At 35.9% G+C, this 25,197-nt stretch overlaps 3 protein-coding genes and 1 non-coding gene across 14 annotated transcripts; 1 reads left to right on the top strand and 3 right to left on the bottom strand.

Moving 5' to 3' along the window:
• The first annotated feature begins 137 nt into the window (after positions 1–137).
• On the top strand, positions 138–2,349 carry LOC130729430 (uncharacterized). The gene is made up of 2 exons (XM_057581191.1): positions 138–867; positions 1,900–2,349. The coding sequence occupies exons 1-2, from the start codon at positions 364–366 to the stop codon at positions 1,960–1,962; spliced, it is 567 nt and encodes a 188-aa protein (XP_057437174.1). The 5' UTR covers positions 138–363; the 3' UTR covers positions 1,963–2,349.
• A 3,702-nt stretch (positions 2,350–6,051) lies between these two features.
• Positions 6,052–9,160, bottom strand: LOC130729428 (uncharacterized). 11 transcript variants are annotated; one of them, XR_009015978.1, is made up of 7 exons: positions 8,726–9,157; positions 8,385–8,429; positions 8,194–8,270; positions 7,600–7,633; positions 7,285–7,515; positions 6,447–6,542; positions 6,052–6,365 (listed from the first exon to the last, which is right to left on the bottom strand). XR_009015978.1 is itself a non-coding variant. In XM_057581188.1 (7 exons), the coding sequence occupies exons 3-7, from the start codon at positions 8,226–8,228 to the stop codon at positions 6,264–6,266; spliced, it is 363 nt and encodes a 120-aa protein (XP_057437171.1). In that variant the 5' UTR covers positions 8,229–8,270; positions 8,385–8,429; positions 8,726–9,147; the 3' UTR covers positions 6,052–6,263. The 11 variants fall into 11 exon arrangements, 3 of the variants coding, with proteins under 3 accessions (XP_057437171.1, XP_057437170.1, XP_057437172.1); XM_057581188.1 differs by having other exon boundaries at positions 7,370–7,465; positions 8,726–9,147; XM_057581187.1 differs by having other exon boundaries at positions 7,370–7,465; positions 8,194–8,429; positions 8,726–9,147.
• A 3,137-nt stretch (positions 9,161–12,297) lies between these two features.
• On the bottom strand, positions 12,298–15,702 carry LOC130729427 (probable sodium/metabolite cotransporter BASS3, chloroplastic). Its single transcript, XM_057581186.1, has 5 exons — positions 15,217–15,702; positions 14,233–14,328; positions 13,811–14,117; positions 13,488–13,735; positions 12,298–12,846 (listed from the first exon to the last, which is right to left on the bottom strand). Exons 1-5 carry the CDS (start codon positions 15,654–15,656, stop codon positions 12,609–12,611), a joined length of 1,329 nt encoding a protein of 442 aa, XP_057437169.1. The 5' UTR covers positions 15,657–15,702; the 3' UTR covers positions 12,298–12,608.
• Positions 15,703–20,408: 4,706 nt separating this feature from the next.
• On the bottom strand, positions 20,409–20,481 carry TRNAK-UUU (transfer RNA lysine (anticodon UUU)). The gene has a single exon. It is a non-coding gene; the product is annotated as a tRNA-Lys (tRNA).
• Positions 20,482–25,197: the final 4,716 nt, after the last annotated feature.

Below are 25,197 nucleotides of genomic sequence, written 5' to 3'. Positions count from 1 at the left end.
AAACAATATTTAACCATATAATATATTTTTTTCTTGAAAGTAATATTTAACCATATCATAAATTTGGTGATGAGCAAATAGTAAAACAAGTCACTAGAAAACAATAAAAACAAACCCGGCCCACAACCAATCACCCATCACCACCGAATACCAATAATTGATCATTCTCTTCCTAATCCCTTCTGTATTCAAGCTGTCACCCCTCTTCTCTCTTCCATTCACCAATCCCAAAACCCAATTCACTCATCCTCTTTTCTTCCTTCTTCAAACTTCAAACCACCAATGTTCTACCACCATTGAACACAACCACAACCTTAAAATTCTCAAAAAACAAAATCCAAAACAGTCAATAAAAACCAAACCATGTTTCTCATAATTCAGTTTCTTCTTCCTCTCCTTCTTCTCTCAACCTCTTCTTCTTCTTCTTCTTTTGCATCTGCAAGCACCAGCTCCAATGCGACCACCATCTACGAGGTTCTCCGCAACTATGGCCTCCCCATGGGTCTCTTCCCGAAGGGCGTCAAGGACTTCGAAGTTGACGATGATGGTCGCTTCTGGGTGCACTTGGATCAAGCTTGCAACGCCAAGTTCGAGAACGAGTTGCATTACGATCGAAACGTTTCTGGGTCTTTGAGTAAAGGCATGATCGATGCTTTGACCGGATTGGATGCTCAGGATCTTTTCCTCTGGCTCCATGTGAAGAGCATTCGCGTCGATATTCCCACTTCCGGGTTGATTTACTTTGATGTTGGTGCTGCTTCCAAGCAATTCGCCTTGACCCTTTTCGAATCTCCACCTGAATGTGTTGCGATTCAGTCACAGGATGATGCTGATGCTGATGCTTTTCGAATTGGAGATGTCTCCGAGGTTGGGTGTTCTTTCTTCTCTAATAAGATTCATTCTGGTTTTGTTTGATTTTTGATTTGCTTGTTCTGTGTTATGCTGTTGTTCTGTGTTATACTGTAGAGTATTAACTGGAAAAAAAAAGGGTGATGGTGATGTGGGTGTCAAGGTCAATCTTAATATTTATGATTTAGTTTGGTGGATGGTCATGATCTCTTATTGAGTCCTGTTGTGTTTGGTGGTTAAGAAGATGCACATGGAGAAATGGAATGATGGGTTGTAAAGTGTTTCATTTTTTCTTAAAATACTTTTCTTTGTTGTCATGCTATCAAGGAATTGTTAGCTTTTCACTTTTAATGAGTAGGAAGAGTTTTTCTGCTGAGTGTTTTGTTGCCATTGTGATGGAGGAAGGGCTGAGAAAGAAGACTGTTTCAGTGGCCAACTTTAGTGGTTGTGCTTTTAGTTTGGTGGATGGTCTTGTAGTTCTTAATCCCCTAACAAACATTCCCTTTTGATGATTGAGAGGTTTTGATCCCTTTTTCCCCTCTTTTTTATTGTCATGCTACCAGGGAACTACCTTTTTGACTTTTGATAAATTGGAAAAGTTTTTATGCAGAGTATGATGTCCCGGTCTTAATTGAGTTGCTGATACTTTGTTTTTTCTTAGAAAATTTCATGACTCGTTCGAATTTTGTTTAGTTTTCTGTTTGGAATGAAATGATAATTCTGGGCCATGATGAGGCTCCTTCATCAGATTTATATAGCTGCATACACAGTGGAAAACCACTATGACGTCTAAATCATGGTGAACAACCATAAAAGCTAAGCGAAGTTGTTTTGTTCACTGTGATTTTGGCTCACTGTGGCTTTTCATCGTGTATCCAAACATGCACATAGTGCATCTTTTGCTCTTTCTGTCTAATGACTTTTGTGCTTTTTGCTCTTTCTGGACCTCAATGGTTTATGGCCTCTAGGGTATTGTAGGCTTCTTATGCTTTGATGTTCAAATTTAAGAAATTGGACTAAAGAAAATGTATTGTATTATTTAATATGCAGGTTCAATTTGGAAGGCTACGCTATCAACCTGAACAAGGAACTTCTGGAAGAGATGTTCTATAGAGCATGCAGGACAGGGTAAATGGAGATTTTCTCTAGCACAATCATCATCATGGATCGTTGAATCAGATTCAATTCCTTCGAAGAGTATAAATTAACAGGTCCATTGACTTGGTCCTGAAGTGTTGTTTGTGTTATCTCCCCATACAGTGCAGAATTATTGTTGTAAAGGCAGCCATTGTGTCTTGTTACTTATGAAGGGAAGCAACAGAGATAAATTTCCAGAATTTGTTTGTCTTGAAAACATAGAGCTAGAATGGATCAGTCATTTTGTTGAAATGGATTCTGGTGACAAGTTCACAAAGATTTTGTTCTATGTTAAGTGTTATTGTATTATAAGAATATATTGGGGGTGTTTAGTTGAATCAAATTGATGTTGTTAGTGTAAAATTGACTGAACCAAATGCAGTTTTGATGTGAAAATTCATGATTGGTTAAAGTGAAGCTGATCGAAATATGTTATAAGTGGTTAATACTATCTCTGAAGGATGGTTGGATTTTTAAGTAATTCTTGGAAGTGCAAATTTAACAGAAAAAAGAAAGAATAGTTTTAGCTCTGTTGTTATCTTCTTTAAGTCTTTCAGGTAGTGCAGTATTTGCCAAGCTAGTGTATTTGTGATGCTTGCTTCTCTAGATATACAGTTGCTCACATGCTGATCTTTAGAAATTGTAATTTTCCAGTAAATGTAACTTTTTTAGCTTGTAATCTGTTTGGTATTGACTATTAGTGAAGGTTTCTTGCAGACTTGACTCCCAGTGAATATGATGTAAAAGGTGGGTGGGGGGGTTCAACTTGACTGGCCATGTTCAAGATCATGATTATTTTTCTTGTTTGTTTGGGAAATACTATTTTAATTACTTGTACATATTTGTGGTAATATTGAGAAGGGTAAAGACTAAATAATCATTTTAGTCCAGTAAAATTTCTAATATTTAGTACACAAAGTGAAGTAATTAAGACTTTGTAGTGACTATTTTGAATAACACAATGGCTGTACATCTTAAATGAATGGAGTGGCAACCTTAAAAAATTTGGGTTAAATATGCTTTGTTTCCTTGAAAAATATGAGTGAATTGATTTTGATTCCTCTAAAAAAAATCATAATTTTTAGTCCCCAAGATTATTGAAATAGGTTATATTAGTCGGTGTCATTCTTTTTGTTGCTATTTTTATGTATTAGCGACGATTTTTAACTTCTACAGCTTATTTATTATTAATTTTGGTGACAATTTAAACAGCCACAAAATGAACTAAAATGTTAATTTCACTCACTTAACTAATATTGAGGACTAAAAACTATAAAAAAAAAGTTGAGGGATTAAATCTAATTCACTCCTATTTTACAGGAATAAAAAACTTTTTTTACACTTTTATAAGTAGGCTAAAATTTGACTTTCCCAACTAAGAGAAAGTCAAATTTGATTGTACATCTCGAATGGTATCGTGCGAATGGTATCGTTAGCTGTACATTACAAAAAAAAAGGCCCGAATGTCTTCCAATATGGTTTCTTCTAAAGAATAAATTAAGTTCCAAGAAAATATCTTAGAGGCTAGGGTTGTCATGGAATATTGGGAAGTATGCAATATTGTTTATTTGTATGATGCATATTTTAATTCACTATATTTTGCAAATAGTTATACGTGCAACATGGAAGATCTTTTGAAAAATTCATTAAATAATTGTACTTGGATTTTCAAAAGATCTTCCATGTTGGACGTATAACTATATGCAAAATATAGTGATTAAAATTTGCATCATATAAATAAACAAATATTGCATACTTCCCAATTGAAAATATCTTGATGCCTTTGGATTGAACTAGCTAGCAAGTTTTGTCATATTGCAAATGAGATCGAGCTGATTTTTTTTTTTGGATAAACATGAGATCGAGCTGATGATGTTACTTGTTGATATGCTTCATATTATGGTAATACAGGTAATAATTATGAGAGTTAATATATATTTAGTTTCTTCTTAATGAAGTTACTTTGAATGATTAGGATGATATTAATTCTAAACATTAGAACTTACTTTTAACTATACGGTTTTTGTGCAATATAATTAAAGAGGTTAATAGTTGTGACAGGGAATGCTAGAGTTCTTTTATGAGTTTTATCTAACCAAAAGATGTGCCACTGCCAGCTATGATCCATATCATTTTACACGTCCCTTATTTTTTATTTGTCACAATTATTAATCCTTGGACATACTTTGGTTATATGAGTTGATTAAAATTTGATCATACAACACGTAACGAGCAGGGAAAAAACAAAGATCATACCTCACGTGATGCAAAAGCTCCTCAGGTCTACGTCATAGGATATATTTGGGCAACTTTCTTGTTCCACCGATCTATGGTGTTTATCTTTTTTTTTTTGGTCAAAGGTGAACATTTCATTGATAACATGGGCCAGGCCCATAACCCAAAAGGGTAGTACAACTGCTTGGGCAAGCCCACAAAGAATTACAAGTCAGTTTCTTACACTTGAGCTCATGACTCCTATCTACACCTAACCCAAAGTTAGAACTAGGAGATTAATAACAACTACTTGCAAAAACAAACAGGCCCAATAGCACTGAGCCCATGAAGACTAGGCCAGACAAACCCTAGCCTTCAGGGTCTCCAAACCCTAGCGGAACAGTAGCAGTGGTGGCGGGGATCAGCGGCGGCTCAATAGCTCAAATCCAAAGTAAATCTGCTGCAAACAGAAGAGAAAATATGATATTCACATCTTTAAACGTCACTTCTTATACCTTGCCGGCTCTGCCGTCAGCAATCTCTGCTACAAGGCTATCATAAACTCAGGTGTTCAACACCTTTAAGTCAGGGGCAAGCCCCGCAGCAAACCAGATCTGGAGGAAAGAAAGGATGAGACCAAGAAACTGTTATGAGCGATGGAAGCCGCAGTTGGTGGATGGTGGTGGAGGTCACGGTCGTGGCACCAGAGGCAGCAACAAGGAGAAGCAAAACAGGGGTGAAAAACAGAGGCGAAGGTGGTCTTCAGAACAAAGCCAACAACAGATGAAGATGACAGCGGCGGAGGAAGCGGTGGTAGAGACACAGAGACGACAGTAGAGGCACAAGGCTGCAGAAAGGTGCGACGGCGGCGGCCGGTGGGTGGAGGTAGGCGGAGAGGACAGTAACATAAAAGGGAAAATAAGCAAAAGGAGAAAACAACCCACTTATTGGGTAGCAAATCCACCTACTGTGGAAGGGAACCCACCTATTGTGGGAGAAAACTACCTACAAAGAGCAGTAGAAACCTCCATGGAGGAGGAGGAGCCCCCCAAGGGGGGAGGAGCCCCCAAAAGGGGGTGGCGGCTAGCTTCTCTTCAAACCCTAGCAGAGGAAATTGGTTAAACACCTATGGTGTTTATCTAAATGCATTCAAGAGGATGGCCTCACATGCAATAGTTGTTGAAATTGATCCCGGCCCAAATGATCATTTGGCTCAATATGGTCTTGGACGGTCCAAAGGATTCATACTAAATGAATGTCATGTTTGCTGATCATGGCCATCAAAGCAATATTTATCTCGTCAACCGCTAGCATAGCAAAACAAAGTCAACACAAACATTAAGTAATTAAAATTTGCCTAAGCGTAACCAGAATGCGTTCCTTGTCATTAATATGTTTGTTTGCTCGCGGTAATTGTGGCCTCTCGGGAGAATTGATGACTCTCGATTCAGGCCCAAAAGACGGGGTGGTATGAATTTTTTACAAATGCAACATTTTCGGTGTTATCTTGAAGGTCTTCTTAGAAGGCTTTACTAAGGTGCATCGCCTCAATTATAGATCATATCACTACACCATAAAATGCATTTTACAGCGGTTAAAAAGGGCCTTTTACAGCGGTTCCGAACCGTTGTAGATCTCGTCGCTGTAAAAGGCCTTGGTTCGAACCGCTGTAAAAACCTACATGCAATAGCGGCTACTTTATTTAACCGCTGTACTTGTACCCTTTTAACAGCGGTTTCTTAACTTTGACCGCTGTAATTAGTTTTTTTTTAGCCCCTGAATACCACCTGGTCAGCGATCAACATTCTCTTTACAGCAGATATATACAATATTCAGCCATAAAATCAACAATTTCTAAAACTATATCAACATTCAGCCATAAAATTGAAACAATTTCTACAAAAGCTTCATACCACGTCCTTAAAGCTTTATTTTCTCTAAACTTCAGCATATCTACCAATATATATATACAAAAGCTTCATAAATCTGAAACAATTTCTAAAGTGCATAATCAACCACGTCCTTAAACTTCATCTACCACTATCTAATAGTTATCTAATAGATTAACTACTAAAAAAATTGTTAAATACATAAGTGGCCCACTCATCTTTAACTTCATGCAATTGCTCTCCATCATAGGAATTGAACTGACAATCTTCAAAATACTACAAAACAACATAAAAATAGAGTTAAGTTACAGTTAGAGCTTTTAAAATCCAATGCAAATGCATATCAAAGTTTCTTACCTTCATTGGGATCATAAGTTGTCGGTGAGTGATTATATCTTTCATGAACTTCATCACATAATATCCGCAATCAACATTAATAGTCTGACGAGGGCACTACAAAAGTCAAAGAATAAAGACGACGAAATGGATGATGTAAACTCATATATCTATGGAAACCTTTATGTAAATAAATAGACAAGTTTATAAACAGATCAAAAGTACAATAACAATTTGAAAAGAGGTTTCCATCACCACATGAGTACACCCAGGATACGAAATGAAATCACTTTTTCACCCCTCACACAGCAAAATCCATTGATACTACACTGAATATACAAGTACTCCAACCAGTCATCCCACCACATACAGATACACCTCGAAAAAAGAAATATCACATATAACCAGCCATACACCAGAACATTGACCATTATATAAACCAACACACAGACTCAATGCACAACTGAAGAGCCCAACCACAAACACCCAGAACCAATCACAACCCCCTCCCCATTATGCAGACAAATCCCACAACTCAAGTCTCCCATCTCTCCCACATTTTGCTAAGAAATCAACAACCTCATTCCCCTCCCTCAAAATGTGTCTTACCCCCAAACAATTGACTAAAGGAATAAGTTGATCAATCTTATTCACTATTTGAAACAACCTCCATGGTCTCCTACTATTTCACAAAGATCCAGTACTTACAGATTAAAATGACTAGAGTTTAAGATACACAAATAAAGGCAAAAGTAAAAAAAATTGATAAAAAGCACTACTATCATTCAACCAATATCTTTTTACTCCAAAAACACTACAAAATTATGACAAATTAGGACAGGTAGCATTTAATACTTACTTAGAAGAGAGAAACAAGATAAGTGACACTGTGAGACGTCCCTTGTCTACAATACTTACTTAGAAGAGAGAAACAAGACAAGTACCTGTGAGTTAGAGAAGGAAAGTCTCTTTTTGGTGTCTTTAGCTTTGAAGAATATAAGTTGGAGGTGGATGAACATTTGCAAGTGGTTTCTAGGTAGCTGGGTAGGTGGATGTTATGTTAGTTTCTTCTCTTTGTCCTTCATCTAGTCTAAATGCAATAAAATATAAATTTTGACTCATTTATTGGTTAGAAGACTTAGATTTAAATGTTAATGTAGAATGTGACTTATACCTTTGCTAGCTTGTTGTTTTGCTCCTGCAATGCCCTTTTATGTCATATCGACATAAAAAAAGTTATATTTATATAATTGTCAAATGTTAGTAATATAGAAACATTCTTAAAGTAACAAGAAAAATAGTTCCACAACATAGATAGAAATTAAATTTAATAAATAAACTCACTAGGAAATATGTAAAAGAAAAAGAAACAGAGTTTTATTTGTCATTCGTTTTGCTTCCTTCTATCAACCAAATCCATAACTTTCCTCTTTTGAAGCATAATCCTCTAGAATTAGATATTTGAATGAGAATGTGGTTTGAAGCTTCAGATTTCTCACTTTCCTTTTCTTTAAGCTGGCAGATTCTTCAGCAGCTACATATTCAGGGCCTCAGGCTTGTAGAAACACTGCTCTATTTTCCAGAAAAGGTGGTAACTTAAGGGGAAATTGATCAAGTTTTTAAGGTTGCAACCAATATTCAGTAACATGAAGGGTTATATTGAACATTTCAAAACTGGAAAATGAGACTAATTGAGATACCTACAAATAGCCTGGGCCAGAAACATAAACATAAACTAACTAATTAAAAAATTGAAGACAAAGCTCACCTAGGGCACAAAGTTAGCTTTGTTTTTAGTTTCATGTAGACACCAGAGTTTATTGCTTGAAATCACATTTTCACCTCCTTTAGATTGCACAAGTTTGGAAGAGAAGAGGCATTAAGTTATTTTGAATGGTAAGAAAAATTGAAAAGCACTTCCTAATTTGGAGATCTTATCATGAAATCTGAATAAAGTACCTTATGTTCTTCTCCAAGACTAGAAACCTCTAATTGATCCTCTAACTGATCGATGCCACACAAATAAGTGCAAAACAAAAAAGAAAGTGTCAACATCACCTTTAGTTTATTTTATGCCATTAAAATATCTAAAAGAGAAATAAGCAAATGCTCAAATTACAGGAATTCACACAAATGATTGCAAATCTATGTCAGGGGAGTTTAACTCTATTGTAGCAATTAGCTCTCAATAGGGTCTGACTATGACTTTGTCCTATGGATTAGACAGCCAAATCAATCTTTTAAGAAAAGAGGATAAATTAAAAGAATGTAAACCCTTCATAGAGAAGCCAAAATCATACCAATGGGATGATGGCGGGCTGGCTGCTGACGACGGTATGAGCTACGACGTCCTGTCATGGTGGTGGGAAGTCAAAGTTGTGACCTGTGGTGGTTAAGGAAGACTTTCCCTCTCCATCTTCAACCTTAGTCCCTTGAAACCCTAGCTCGACGATGCGACACATAACAACGTCACAATGAACGGCAGCACCATGGAGGACGATGCCACAGAGTCAGAGAATGGCACAACGCGGCGGAGGAGCTCGTTCGCGACATAGAGGCTTGACGGAGGTCGGTGCAATAACAGAGAAGAGGCCAAGATGAGCACATAGATGATGAGCGTGAACAGTTTCAATTTTGCCCAGCAAAGTGAACATGGAGCGGGAGAGAGTGAACGTGGAGCGGGATGTTCAATTTTTCCCAAAATTGAGAGCGGTGAAATTGAAAAGGGTTTACAGAAGGTTCATGAGTGTTTTTTTTTTCTATTTTTTATTTGCTAAAATATATTTACAGCGGTTCAATATTTAACCGCTATATAAGCATATTTCCGCTCCGTGTTTTTGTGTTTACAGCGGCTGCAAAGTGAACCGCTGTTAATAGGCAAATCTTTTACAGCGGTTCATTAAGAAACCGCTATAAAAGCCTGTAATCTGCTCCGTGTTTTTGTTTTTACAGCGGCTGCTACATGAACCGCTGTAATAGGGGCGCTGTAAAAGCCATTTTCTAGTGTAGTGTATTGTGCTCTATAAATACACGTTTGATTGTTTAATTATATAAGCATTGCTCATTTTGCTATATCTTATTGTTGTTCAAAGATTGAGTATTCTCTCTTTGCTCACACACTAACTTGATTGTCAGAGTGCCTTTGTAGGTACACCCCCCCCCCCACTATCTTACTACTCCACCACCGTGGTGAAAGACCATCTAGAATTGTGCAACACCATCGAAGCTTTAAGAGAATTCTCCTGTTCATATTAAGGAAGAACACTTTGATCGTCATTATAGGAATACGAAAAAGGCAACATTATGATGGAGGTGAACCTTCAAAGCAACACTCACATGGAATTCCATAATCAAAGCATGTTGAGGATCCAACTCCTTAATAACATATTGAGAACCATATCTCAAAGCTTGATAAACTTTTAAGAGAAATCAAGCAATGAATCAACGATTTAGAGAAGCACGCATCGCAGATTCACAACCAAAGTCATCATGTGGAGAAGTCTCCAGAAAGGAAAGTTCGTTATGAACAGAGAGCGCAATGGCGTTGAGTACAATCGTGCTAGAACTACACCTCTATTTGAGGAAGAATCAGACCAAATTGTTGGTGTGCTAGCAAAGATTCATAATCTTTTCTCTACAAAGATCATATCAATTGACATTCCCAAGGGTTTCAGGAACCTAATAGGGTAAATCCATATGTTGGAGAGACTGATCCAACATAACACCTAAATGCTTCCCTCACTTCCATGTCCTTCATGGGAGCTTCTAATGCTCTGGGGGTCGTACAATTCCCCTGACTCTGCGAAAAGCGCCCTTGCGATGGTTCCAGTCGCTTCCTCCTAATTCAATTAGGAAGTGGAATGAACTATCAACATAATTCGTCCATCACTGCATTACCAGCAAAGAACTGCTAAAGACTTCCCATAGTTTTGGGAAATTGAAACAAGGAAAAATGAGTTTTTGCGTGATTTTTTGATGAAATTTTACAAAGAGGCTACTTTAGTCCCAAGCCTAGATCCAAATGTCAACCTACTTCTGGTTTGTGAAGCAATCCAAGTGCAAACTCCATTTCAAACTTTTTTGGCAAAATCACGGCCGCAAGACATGACAAAGTTTCGATCAAGGGCGAAATAATACATGAATATGTAAGATAGCTTGGCTGGGCTAATAAGACATAAAGATGAAAATAGCAAGACAAAGAACCGAAGTAGGAAGGAAGCTCAGTTTGAGCGAGAAAATCATGACAATAAGAGATTCAGAAGGTGTTATAAGAACTATGCTCTTTTGAACACCACCTTCGAAGGTATACAAAAATGTGATGAATAAAACTTTTTAAACTTGCGTGAATGAAAGGAATTGTCCACCTTGAATGACCATTGTTCCAAATTCCAATCACGTACATCTTTCAACTTGCTTGTTTTTTCACTTGCTAAAGCAGATAAATGAGGGAAATGAGATTTTAAACCTGCCGCATCATGCCACAGATCAGACCAAAATTTAATGCGTTGACCATTGCCCACTATACAAAGCAACCCCAAATTAAAAGCGTTTGCTATCACCTCATCCTCTTGCACCAAGCCAATGATATCTTTCAACACGATTGAAGATGCTTTCTGTTCTTCAGAACAACCCGTTAAGAAGAATGAATCATGCTGAATGTGGTATTTGCTACATATAACATCTCTCCACAACACATTTGCCTCCGCCCCAAAACGTCATGCCCATTTTATTAATAACGCATTGTTCTTCCGACTCGAGTATCCCAATACAAGGCCACTCCCTTCTTGGCTTCTACAAATTTTGTTCCATGAGTCCTAATGAATTTTTCTGCCCCCTCAGCATTGCTCCATAAGAATGATATTAGCAGTTTTTCAGTTTCTGAAATGATACCAGTAGGGCCTTGTATATAGACATGAAATACAAAGGGATAGCATTCAACACGGCCTTCATTAAGTTCATTCTCTCACTCAAGGAAATGAATTTGGATTTCTATAGTGTTCATTTCTTCTTTATCTTCATCAATATTAGATTTCATAAAGCCAATCTTCTTGGGTTGCCTACTAACAGAACCCCCAAGTAAGTGAAAGGTAAGGAACCCAATCTGCACCTGAGCAGTATCATACATTACAGCCGACGTAGATTTGACTTAGTTAATTCGGCTCAGGTTGGCAAAAAGGAAGTGTGTCATTGACGAATTGAGAGTGATTTGTTCAGATTTCCCCCCACTTGAACACCTTCCACCATCTCTCCATCCATTGCATGGAGGAGCATATATGAAAGGCCCTTTCAATTGGAAAAACTCAGGGAGATCCATTGATTAAAACATTTGAAAAATTTTAAGGATTTAATTTGCAGAATAAAGGGATGAAAAGTGAAACTAAACCGTTAAAACAATAAAGAAACAAATGTTAAATGTGTAACGTTTCATACATTTTCCATGCTAAACTTTTGAACATTTTCTTTTTCAGTTTCAGCGAATTTCAAATATCCAATACAAAAAATGACTCCACGGCCACGCCCTCGCCCTCAAAATTCTATGAAATTTGTATCTGTGATTGGGGAATTCAATCCTTTCTTGTAATAGAACAGCAGTTTCTATCACAAAATAAAAAGAGAAGCTATGGTATCACACAAGACTGCTCTTAATATGCCAAATTGTATCTTGGTTATCACTAGAGGCCATGGTATCGCACAATAACGATCAATTTTTCTTCCATAACTGCGTAGCTCTTACCACACTTCCCTAGTTTACCTTACTTTTCTGAGGTTCTTAGGTTCATAAATGTTATGGAAGCAGAAAGATCCCAAATGGAGGTATTAGTACCCAGTATTAGTACCCACACACAGGAATCAACAGAGACACACACAAAGATCTATTAACTGCCAAATAATTTATAGATTTATAATATACACTGAGTCTATGTCTATGTACAAAAGGTGTGTTAGTTCACAGCTAAACAAAAGGTATTTGTGAATCTATACCTGCCTTACAATGTAAATATTTATCTGGTCATGAGCATTTCGGGTTAGTAGCGATACCTCTTTCTTGCTGGTTCACATGTGCCTAACCCTATACCCTTGAATTTTACGTATAGTTAGAACCACTTGACTAAATTTATCATGCTCCTACCCCCCAACCAAGGGTAACAAATAAGCCTCAATGACAGCACCAGAAACAAAAAGCTAAGCCTTAACAGCAGAATTGGTTCTGAGTGGACAAAATGACAACACATCCCGAATTACATAACCCCCTCCCCAAAAAGAGGCAAGACAGAGACCCATTATAGCCATGGCAACCACAGAACATGCCGCAGGAACTGCTTGAGTACTTCCCAAAAATTGGGTTGCAAGTAGGCCTGCAAGCGTGGAGCTCTGCATCCCTGTGCATAATGAAATTGTCCTGCTCACCTGTTCTTCCTGCCTGTCACAGTTTTTATATCAGACATTTTGAAATATGGAAGAAAATAAATAATCTTTGCAAGAAATGGTGTTAGATGACACATTTCATAGTTAGATCAAAGCAATCAGTCTCATGGCATGTTTGGATACAGGTAGATTTTCACGTTAGAAGGATAATTGATTCTGGAAAATATGAACGTGAGTCTAAACATACTATCAGTCAGAAAATATATGTTTCCTAGAGGAAAGAGATAGTTTTGTAGTATTATTATCATTGCATTTCAGATCTCTGATATAAGCATAGATGCTGATACACTCAACATCAATATGGAATAGATGAATGAAAATGGAACACACCAGTCAATAACAGTCAACAGATAACCAAGTAAAATATGTTGTTGGAAGGAATTTAACCTGAAAAGCTCTTCATCATAACAAATATATATATATATATATGATTATATGTTGTCAATTTCAATCTGAACTCAACTAGATGACACGAATTAGAAGCTTGCACGGCCAAGAGCATAAGAATAGAAGCTATAGCTACTAACTGGGTTACTAAATAGACTACCAAATGAACATATATAACCATCAAATCTATATTTGTGCAATATACAATTGACAGTTTCACTTTCAATCTACTTTTTAAAGTGAGCATACCTCAAGTATGGAATGTTTGAGAACCAATATCCTAAAGTGAAGGCAGCAGCATGAAATAGTAATACTGGAAAAACCAATCGGAGACCTTCGCCTGACAAAATGTGACTTCGGTTTATAGAAAGAGGGCTTCCAATGCACAGTGACGTACAAATCATAGCAACGAATGGCATCACAGGTTGAAGAACAGACACAACTGGCTTTGCATATGTATTGAGAAGAAGACCAAGAGTCACTGGAGCAAGAACAACCTGTCAAATTTCCACAACTTAACCTGTCATCAAATAGAATTCAGGTAGAATAATGTAGAAGCAGTCACTACTTGCCTGTAGTATTGACTTTGACATGGCAACTGCATCAATCGGAACAACGGATGAAATCAGAAGACCAGTTAAAAGAGGTGTAAAAATAACTGATGCAATAGTGGTATAGCTTGTAAGAAGGATGCCTAAGGCTACATCCCCTTTGCTTATAAAGTTTGCATAGCTGGATAGCTGGGCTCCTGAAACACAAGCTGTGAGGACAAAGCCTGCATAAAACATTCTAGATAAACCAAACACCTTCCCAATCAAGACCCCAAGAGCAGGTTTCAGCACATACTGTGCAATAAACCCGATGGACAGTGGTAAAGGCCTGCAACAGAATGGAAGCAATGAATGTCGGAAGAAGTTTCATAAACTCATACTCAAAATTCAGCAGAAAGAAAATAAATAAATAAACAAATGGAAAGCAGTTATGGAAGTCGCACCTTTTAAATGCAAGAGCGAAATCATCTATGGATAGTCTTATTCCAATAGACAACATAATCCCACCAAGAGCAGGGGCATATAAATCTTTGGATACCCTAGACAATGAACAAGTCAAAATCTCAGTTCTTCCATTTCTATACTATTTCCTTCTATCAGGTTGTCTATGTTACTGTTACCCCATAGAGTTACAACCCCATAGAAGGCGGACTAATAGTGTTATTTATAAAGTAAAAAAGTGGGTATAATTCTCATCCCACTTAACTTAACAACTATTAGACCTCCTAAGATGGGGTTATTTAACCCTACATGATAAGTTAGCCAATTGCTCCATTCTATAGCGCCAACTGAATGATAGAATAACCAATTCTTAACTAGAAAAAAGAGCAGAGCAAAAGAATAAGTAGAAAAGCAATGAAAAGATAAATATAAATAACATTGGTTCAGTAACATATTCTCAGACAAAGATTGGTCAGAGTACCATAACAAAGGTGCATGTCAGTATCTAAAGGCAATTTTTTTTTTTGTCTTGGATGTAAACCCGTTCCTCAGATGGAGCTGCTTGCCTACCACTACGGGGATCTAGCTTGCCTACCACTAACCAACACCTTGTTGGTAGAATCTAAAGGCATTTAATCAAACACATTAAAGCCATTCCTCATTCCAGTAATCAATAACCCCTAATAATCTCAATAAAATTGGAGTCCAATAACCGACATAAAATTTCAAATTTAGAAAGTCAGTTTCAAAATGACCCAATTCCAATTTTTAAAGGGAAAAACTGCAGAACATTAACATACACACAGATATATAGGGAGCATATACGAGTATATTCTCACTGAAGTAGATTATAATAATTAAAACATAATCAGAGAGCATAAAACAAGAAGAATAACAAACTATTAAACAAATCAGCTTTCTCTTTTCTATGCAACTTTTTTTATTCAAAATAAAAAATCACTACATAAGAAAAACCAAAACCCCACCAAGTAAAAGTGGAAGGTTGAGCAAGAGCAGCAACAGCAGTGGCAGCAACAACGAACGGAAGCAATGCAGAGAGAGTCTGAGACAAATCCCGTTCTTCCTCTTCACCAACAGCATTTCCATCATCAACCCGAAACGACAACAACCACGGCTTCCCTTGTTGTCTCCCACGGCAGAACCCGTTCCTCCGACGGAGCTGCCATGACAAACTCGAAACGGCACCACCGTCGGTGCCCCTTTGAAGGCTTGAGGTTGGAAAGGAAGCAGGGGACGGAGCGCGAGAGCGAGAGTGAAAGAGGGGTTGAGAGGGTGGAAGATGAAGGTTTGGCCTACAGGGAACGGGGATTGAGGCCATTTGAGAGGTGAGGTGAGTTTGAAGTGGAATGGGAAGAAGAGAAGAAGATGAGGGAGGAGGAGGAGGATATAGAGATGCGATTCGCATATGTATCGGTGAACTAAACACTGTTACTTGGAGTAACACAATGCAATTGCATGGTTAGTTGTTAACCATTTGGTTGGTTTTAGATCACATGACTCTTGAGTCTTGACAAGTGACAACTATCACCAAAAAAAAAATGTGTAGGTGTGTGTTTCATTTTCAGTAGTTTTAGATCTCGTTTGAAAAAATTTATTTAAGTTTATTTGATAGTATGTGCGTTTGAGTAAGTGTTTGAGAGAGTTTATACAAAAAATTTATGGTCTATCATAAGTTGTTTTGATCTTATTTTCATAAACTACTCATGATTACTTATGAAAAATAGTTTATGATTATATTTAGCTTATTTTCAATTTATTTCAATAAAATTTTAAAAATAACTTATGAATAAACGCCTAAGTGCTTATTTAAGCTGTTTTACACGCTTAAAGTGTTTTCTCTTGACGGATGTCTAAAGTCTCTTTCACGTTTGGAGCATTGGAACGTGTGATCTCGAATTCCAATGTCTCAAACAGACTTCTAAACTAAAAACCAAACACAACCTAAGTCATCAAATTATGAATAATATTTTTTCCACACTCTATTTTCACTCACAGAAAGAGTGAGATGCGAAGAGAATAGAAAAATAGGAAAAAAACTTAAATCAAGTTCTTTATATATTCATTTTGTCAAGTTTTCAATTGAATAATGACACTTGTGTGATTTTTTAAAATTCAACAATAATTAAATTCTACTTGAATGACATTTATTTTTAGAAAAAAAATAAACTTGTCATTATTTGAATTGAGAACGTGATGAAATGTATATAAGAAATTATATCTAAGTTCTGTCAAAAAATAAGTAATATAATAAATAATGTGATAAAAAAATGGAGAGATAAGAAGAAAAATAATTGAAAATGTGCTAGAAGCAGAATATTAAGCTAGTATTCTATAAGGCTCTTTGTTGTTCGCTTTTGTTTTATTTTTTAGGAAGTCTTGTATAGATTTTGTGGGTTGTTTGTTCGGATCTCTTTGGGTGGTTTGGTGTTTTATGGTTGCGCTCTTTAGGGCTTCTTCTAGTTGTTTCTGACTTTTTGATCCTTTGAGGATAGTGTATATCCAAACTATTTCCTTAACTTTATATGAATACAAATTTTGGTTCGGAAAAAAAATCTCTAAGGCCCAAGAGAACTATTGGGTCCAAAGTGGTTTAATTTATGCATATTATTTCATTTTAAAGTATTCTAAGAAAATGGGCCCAACCCACTTGTCTCTTGATTTAAAGTATGCATCCTTTTTTCTTTATCTTTTAGCTTTAGCTCTTAGGTTCTTAGTGTTCTCACTTGATAGGAATTAACCAGGGTTCTAAATTGCGGACCGCAACACGTGTTGCGGCCGCAATATTGCGGTTGCGGAGCGCACCGCTACCGCATCAGGCCGCAATTGCGGCGAGATTTAAATTCTCCTGCAACAACCGCAACATACCCGCAACGAGGCCGCAACCCAACCGCAACACCCCCTTTCAAGCCGCATCTGAACTTTTCAGGCCACAAGCTCACACCATTTGTTCTATGTGAGGGTCGCAACTACCGTTGACGCTGTTATGATGGGTTGTTGTGTTGACAAGCCATTTTAGAGGTCGAGGTTGAGTTGAGTACAGTTTTTATTGGTGAAGAAAGTTGAGGGAGAGGGGTGTGGGAGGAGGGATTTGTGGGCAATTGATTTTGGGTGAAAAGGATTCGTGAGATTTGACCAATCTCATGAGAAGCATTTCAGAATTTATAATCATTGTCCCATTGAATTACTTCATTCTTGGAGACGCAACATGATTTTGTTGTGTACTTTGAGATTTTATTTGGCGTAGTTCATGACATTCAGTTATCTTTTGAGTCCTCATTATGCACCTGAAAATGTTTGCCTCTGTCACTGTCTTAATTTTGATTTTTTATAAGATAAACTATAAAAAAAGCCTACTATTGTAAATAAATGATTTATAATTATTGTATATATTTTTTCTACATTTTGTGAATTTTATTTTAAAAATCACATCGCGACGGCCGCAATCCGCATTGCGGTAGCCGCATTGCCCGCATCCGCAACGACCGCAACCGCATCTGCAATTTAAAACACCGGAATTAACATCATATCAAAATAAGATGAGAGAGAAAGTGAAGTGTGAATTAACTATTAGCCTAAAATTAGCAACTTTGATATATTCACATTCACGTTTCTCTTACATCATTTTTCCACTTTGTTCTATTTCATATCTCTCTTCTATTTCTTTTATATCACTTATCATACCACTCGTTTATCTATCTTCTATTTTTGTTTCTCTAGAAAGGCGTGAACACAATTTTTTCCCAAAACTGGATAAAAAAAGTCGATCATTATCTAGGTGCAGCATAATATGATTCTTCGAGGAGGGCCCGGGACAAAGTGGGATTGGAGGGGTATTGAGGGATTATCAGGGCGAGGTGTCTAGTTTCTTTTCTCTGTTTAAAAATATTACATGAGTGAGAAGATAATAATAATTTAAGTAACCAACGTTGGAGATGCTTTAATGGTATGGTCCCATTTGACGTGTGGGAGGCCTAGGGACGTGTGCCTTAGTTTATTCGATGACTACTGTTCACTGGGCGGTTGAACGAATGAAAACCAGAGATTGGCGACGAAAAATGATCTACATGGCGGGAGAAGCTATTGCGACTTGAAACTTGGGAATAGTTTCCGCGCGATTGGTCGAAACCGCCAGCCAGGGAACATTGTACCAAGTGGAAGGGCACAAAAGGTAACCTGTTTAGTAGATCATTCAATGAGCCAATGCGGCGAGATGACTCAAGTCTTGTGGACTGGGCGAGAACGATGCGCTCGAGGGATTTGGTGATCAGAATTATTAAGCTTAAAGACACACTACGTTCTCACTCAAAGAGCTCATAAATAACTGATGCTGATATTCTGCAATGGGCAAACAGCAAAGTAAGGAGTTCGAGAAGTCAAAGCCATATACATAGTTTTAAGGTATTAAATATATACACACTTTTTTACTTTGTAGTCTCTGCTGCAAAGGACTGGTTTTTTCTTGTTTTATGCCTAATCTCACTTGAAAAAGTGAAATAAGAAGCTATTTCACTTTTGCATGACCAATTATCAACTTCTTAATCTTTTGTTTGCAACATATACATTATTCTATGCTTGTTAGCCAACAATGCATCTTAACTTTACTCACGGTATCCAGCTCATTTGATGTAAATATTGGTTTTAGAATTTACAAGACTGTGAAATTAAAGCATGTGAATTGAATGACTATTATCCATATTTTACCTTACACTAATTCTGCCTTACTTGTTGTTGTAGCCTCATGATAATTTAGGCACAACAAATTTCCCTAACTTCTTGGTATATGTATTTTTTATTGCATTGTGCACTTTTGAAGGTTTACTGAATTTGGTTCATTTTAATTATTTCAAATTTCAGGATAAAAGCTTATCAGATGGTATCTTTTTCCTTGAACTGCTTAGTTCTGTGCAACCCAGAGCTGTCAATTGGGGTCTTGTAACCAAGGGAGTAACAGGTATGTTTTCCTTTTACTTCTTCAATGTATTGCTTGAACGACTGTTTTCAGAGTCTACATATGTGAATCAAATGATTTGCAGACTGACTAATTATGTTCCCTCTAGAATTTTGGATTTCTTTTCATGATATCTGTGAAATCGCTCACATATTTCTAATTAGACTATTAAAGCAAACATGACCTTGTAGAATTCCCATCTTACATTAGTTGTGGTACATGGGAAAATCATGCATCATATCATTATTTTGGTTTAAATTAGACCAGTAGAAGTTGTGTATGTAGATTTTTTTTTAATTTGGTTTAAATTACACAGATAAGGAGAAAATGATGAATTCCAGCCACATTATCATTTATCAGTATTGCAAGAAAGCTTGGATGCTCATTGCTCAATATTCTTGCTCCCTGAAGACATCACTGAGGTAATTGAAATCAATATTGTATCATTGCTCCCACCTCCTTCCCTCTTCCCCCCTTCACATTAAGCATCTACTATATGACTTTAAACATTTATCAATCCCAAATTTTGGATACTCATACAATATCTCCACCACACTTGCACTCCAGTTTTTCCTCTATTTCTCTCTTTTTATCTCAGTATCTCTCATTCACACATTTGTTTTTTTATTTACAATTGCTCAAATCCTGAAACTTTTTAATTTAGTTTTGTCTGAATCCTTAGCTTTAATGTTATTGCTCACTTTAGGGGATTGCTTCTATAATAATGTCCTAACAATTAATTCATCAGTTCATGTCTTTTCTAACTAGGTTTTACTTGTTTATCTGAACCCTTCAATGTTGTTACATATTAACAGGTGAATCAAAAAATGATCCTTACACCAACAGCTAGTATAACGTTCTGGTTCTTAAAACACCCTCTTGAAGAAAGAACAGTAGGAACTTCAGACAGTGAGAGTGGGAGTCAGTTGGAGACTACATCAAATTCAACATTGGATGACTCTGCTTATGATTCATCAGCTGAAGAGAATGGGAACATGTAAATGGCTTGTGAAAAAAAACGGTTTTGTTATTTATCATATAAATTACAAATGCATACATGTGTGTATTTGTAGTTGATCCGAAAATCAATATAGGGTTTCAAAGCAAAATTTGGTCCAGTAAACGTGATGTTTTTTTGGTAAAAAATGGGGCTGAGAATATGATTTGTTTTTCAAACTAGTCTCAGGGTATGTTAAAATTAAACGAAAACGCCGTCTGTGGGAATCGAACCCACGACCACGTGGTTAAAAGCCACGCGCTCTACCAGCTGAGCTAAGACGGCTACATGTCAAGTCACTTACATAAGATTATAAAGTAAATAATGGATTATTCAAGTTTAATGTGTCAAACTCGTGAAAAGTAAGGCAAGGAGTAAAACAGAAAAATAGGGCTTTTATTTAGAAACTTGGCCAAGCCCCTCCATATATTTTTTTTCTAAAATTCTATGAGTATCATATGATATATTTTCTATTTTTGTTAACTCTTAATGTGAACTTGTTCCAAATATTTTGAACACCCATTTTTATAATTCTTTCCCTTTTTTCGTATTTTAATTTTGAATTAAATATGTTTTTAATCCTTGTAAAATATGATTATATTTGAATTGATTCTTGCAAAAAAAATCATAGATTTTGGAACCTTTAATTTATATATTTTTGTACAAAAAAGGACCTCATGACGTCATAATGTTGATATAGCCTATTTTTTAGGCTATCATTGTCCGAGTGATAATCCTAGTCAGATGAAGGGTTGTCTTCATGGACTTTTTCATCAGTTTTGGTTCATTCCAAAAAAAAATATCAACTTTGCTTCATTATTTTCCCCTTCCTCCTCCTCTTCCTATTTTTCAAATCCTAACATCACCTTTTGCGATGATCTTGACTCCACCCCCTTCCTCTCCTTCCACCCAACTTTGACCTCCCCTTTAAGACTTTATCAATGACCTTGTGAAGATAAGGTAGACCTTGAAGAAGTCCAACATTGAACAAGGGTGTATTGAAGAAATTTGATAAGGTTGCTTCATCAACAACTACTTAAATTGCCTTTGATCTAGCTTGCTTGAGGCTTAAGGTATCAAAACTCCATGAGTATAAGTACCAAAAGAGAATGAAAATCAAAAGTGAACGGGTGAAAAGAGAGGGTGAGGCTCCACATTCGTAGAATGATAAGTATATGATTATGAGAAGTCCCAAGAGAAAGATCTCTTGATAATTCTCTACGCACCACAATCAACTTATGAAGAGAGATTATAAGCCATGATGAGAAGTCACAAGCAAGTTCACTTGAGAATTCCCTAATAGTTTTATAGAGAGAAAATTGTAAGAGAGGCAGAGGGAGAGAAGGGGAGAGAGAGTGACTAATCCAAAAAATACAAATGAATTACAAGAGAAGCAACTCTTATATAGAGAGCATAAGAGGGGCGTCCATATGAGTGAGTTGGGTCTAGTGCTCCAAGCCCAACTTTTCCCAATTAGATGCTAAACCCTCAAATGTAATTCCTAGTTTCCTACTAACTAGTGGACCAGAATACAAGTCCATAACATCCTAACGGGTCGGAAATACAAACCCAAAATAAAGAAAGTACGATACTAGCTAAATTGAACGTCTTGTATCGAATGAATCCAATAAGTTCTTTCCATTAAGAACATTATCATATGTCCTTTTAATCTGTATCACAACTAATTGAAACAAAGAAAAATAGTAAACAAAGGATAGGTGGTAGAGAACTATATCACAATATTGAGTATGCTATACTCAAAATTCAAGACTTCACTGGGTTTACACTGTTTGGGCTATATGGAACATATGAATATTCTTTGATATTTACTACTTTTAAATAAAATTATTATTTTTTAAAATATTTTACCAAACACATTTCCACTTAAAAGACACTTTAAAGTTCTAAAAAAAACTGACAAATAGTTTCTACTTTTTTTTAAAGCACTTATTTTTATCTTTAACTTTTAAGTACCTTTTAAGCTTGAAAAAAGTCAGGCCAAACACTACCTAAGATTAACCGTTTAAAAAGTCGAAGTAATCAATTTTATCATTCAAACATATTAATTTCAAAATTAATAAATTAGTTTCTTTAAAAAAATGAATATATATAGGCATAAGTCAAAATACTAAATTAATGATAAATTCAATTATTAAATTATATGCATGTGACATGTTCTACATTGCAGGTGTGTTGTGCTTTACTATTTTACTCTCATTTTGAGGTATCAAGCTCACATTAATGGGAGTATTGTAACAAGTCCAATGCTATAATATCTTTGTTCAAATATATCAACAAAGGTGCAGACCAAACAATTCTTGAAATTTCAAATAAGGACAACGATACTCAAGTCAAAGAGCTATTGGATGACGTAAAACAATACTATGATTGTTGTTATCTTTCTTCATATGAGGCAGCTTGGAGAACATTTGTCTTTACCATACACAAACGATGACCGTTGGTGCAAAAACTAAATTTTCATCTTCCAAATGAATATTTGGTATATTAAAATGATAATAAAGACATTGGAGATGTTATTGAAAAGAGTGGTACAAAATCCACAATGTTTATGTTTGGTTTGCAGCTAATGAGAAATTTTGGGACGGGTGAAATAACATATGTTGACTTTCCCAGTAGATTCGTTTATCATAAAAAAGATAAAATTTGAAAACCAAGAAAGAGAGGTTTAAAAGTTGGCGGACTACAGTATATCCCTCCATGCATCAGAGAGATATATTATATGAGAATACTACTAACTATGTAAAAGGGTTGTACATCATATAGAAGTATCAGAACGCTGAAGGGAATAACATATGATACTTTCAAGGGAGCATGCGATCAATTTAGGTTGCTAACAGATGACAAAAAATACATAGATACAATTAAAGAAGTCTCTGATTTAGCTTCTGGAGAACAAATGCAGATGCTCTTGGTAAGAATGTTAATGATGAATTCAATCTCAAAACCTAATGATGTTTGGGATGCATGCTGACTTCTCTTATCATAAGACATTCTACACCATAGGAAAAAAAAATCCAGGTATGTAGGTTTTCAAGTTATATTACTAAGATTTGAAATGATGCTAGACATAATTATTGCTTGAATTTAATTTAATGAAATTCAAAAGTTTAGAAAATCATGTCGTGCATGATAATTTTGCAAAGTGTGTGAACAACATTAGTTATATTCGATACAGTTAAAAACCATTAGTTAATCTTCCTTCTCGACTGTAGGACTACGAATCGCAAATGCTGATTTGAAAAAATTATGTATCATTGAAATTGAGAAGTTGCTCCAAAGAAATGGTAGGTCATTAAATGATTATTCATCTTTGTCATCTCCATAATATGATCAAGTCCTGCAATTTGACAATAGATGTATTGTCGATGAACTAAACTATGACAAATATGCATAAAAGGTACAATATGAAGAGTTGCTTAGTGTGCTTATAAATGAGCAAAAGTTTGTATATGAGAGGGTAGTCACATCTGTGTTGTTAAGCTCAGAAGGCTTCTACTTTTTATATGGTTATGGTGGAACTGGAAAAACTTTTGTTTGGAACACTTTATCCACGTCACTTGGATACAGAGGACTAATTGTGCTTAATGTTGCTTCAAGTGGCATAACATCATTACTCTTGCCTGGATGCAAAACAATTCATTTTAAAATTTTCATTCCATTAGATGCAACAAAGACCTCAACATGTAATATAAAGCAGAGAAGTCTACGAGAAAAACTTCTACTTGAAACAAAACTTATTATATGGGATGAAGCTTCAATGTTGAAAAAGTTTTGTTTCGAAGCTCTAGGCATTTCACTCCGAGATTTAATGAAGTTGAAAAATGAAGTCAACGTACATAAACCGTTTGGAGGAAAGTAGTAATACTTGGAGATAATTTTAGACAAATACTACCTGTAATAACTAGAGGAAGCAGACATGAAGTTGTAGAAGCTACTGTAAACTTTTCATCATTGTAGAAGCATTGCAAAGTTATGAAATTGCCTAAGAACATGCGGCTAACCACAACTGAGACGGCTGATGAAGCAAAAGAAATCAAAGAGTTTGCAGATTGGAAATGTCGATCGTCCTGATTTTAGAGCAGGAGAATATGATGTTCAAATCCTGCTATATCTGCTCATCCCAATTAGTCCAAATCCACTAATGAAATTGATTAAATATACATATCATGACCTTCCGCACAAAATTAAAGACCCAAAATTCTTTCAAGATAGAGCAATATTGACCCCTGCACTAGAGGATGTTGAAATGATAAACACTTACATGTTTGGGATGATAGCTGCACTAGAAAATGAATATTTAAGCTCCGACTCTGCCTTGCGATCTGATGAAGATTTCGAAATCCGAGGTGAGTCGTTTACCACATAATTTTTGAACGACACTAAAAGTTCAGGAATCCCTAACCACAAACTATTATCAAAAGTTGGTACATCAATCATGCTTTTGAAAAATATATACCAAGCAGCAGGTTTATGCAATGGAACTATGTTATTTTATACACAATTAACTTATTTATAATTTAAAAAACACTAATTTATTTATTAGAATATTCCAACCTAACGGGTTATTGCCCGAGTTTCATTGAATGAGAAACAATGGTTGAAAATAAAATAATAATCCTCTAGATTATTAAATAGTTCCATAATTAATAAGAGAGAAAGAGAGATTCGTAAAATGAATATACTCTTTTTTGAATTTCATTGTAGGTTTTTTGACGTTTCCTTCAATTCTTTTTGTCCTATGCATGAAACATGATATAAATAAAAAATAAGATTAAAAAAAAACTAAATGAAATATTCATTTATTATATTAATCAATGTCATAGATAAAGATAAAAGACCGTTAGACTCTTGAATGGCATCTAATCGTAAATAAAACCAAGAACTGGGGCAATCTTTGGTTCCACTTTATCCAAAATCGTCTCTTTAACTTCTTAATTTATTGACATCCCAGTTCCCATTTTGCCCTCGAAACGTTCCCTC

Source organism: Lotus japonicus, chromosome 1 (genome assembly GCF_012489685.1).
Source record: "Lotus japonicus ecotype B-129 chromosome 1, LjGifu_v1.2".
Classification (NCBI taxonomy): domain Eukaryota; kingdom Viridiplantae; phylum Streptophyta; class Magnoliopsida; order Fabales; family Fabaceae; genus Lotus; species Lotus japonicus.
Note: the sequence above shows the minus strand (reverse complement) of the source record. Positions and strands in the feature narration are given on the sequence as shown.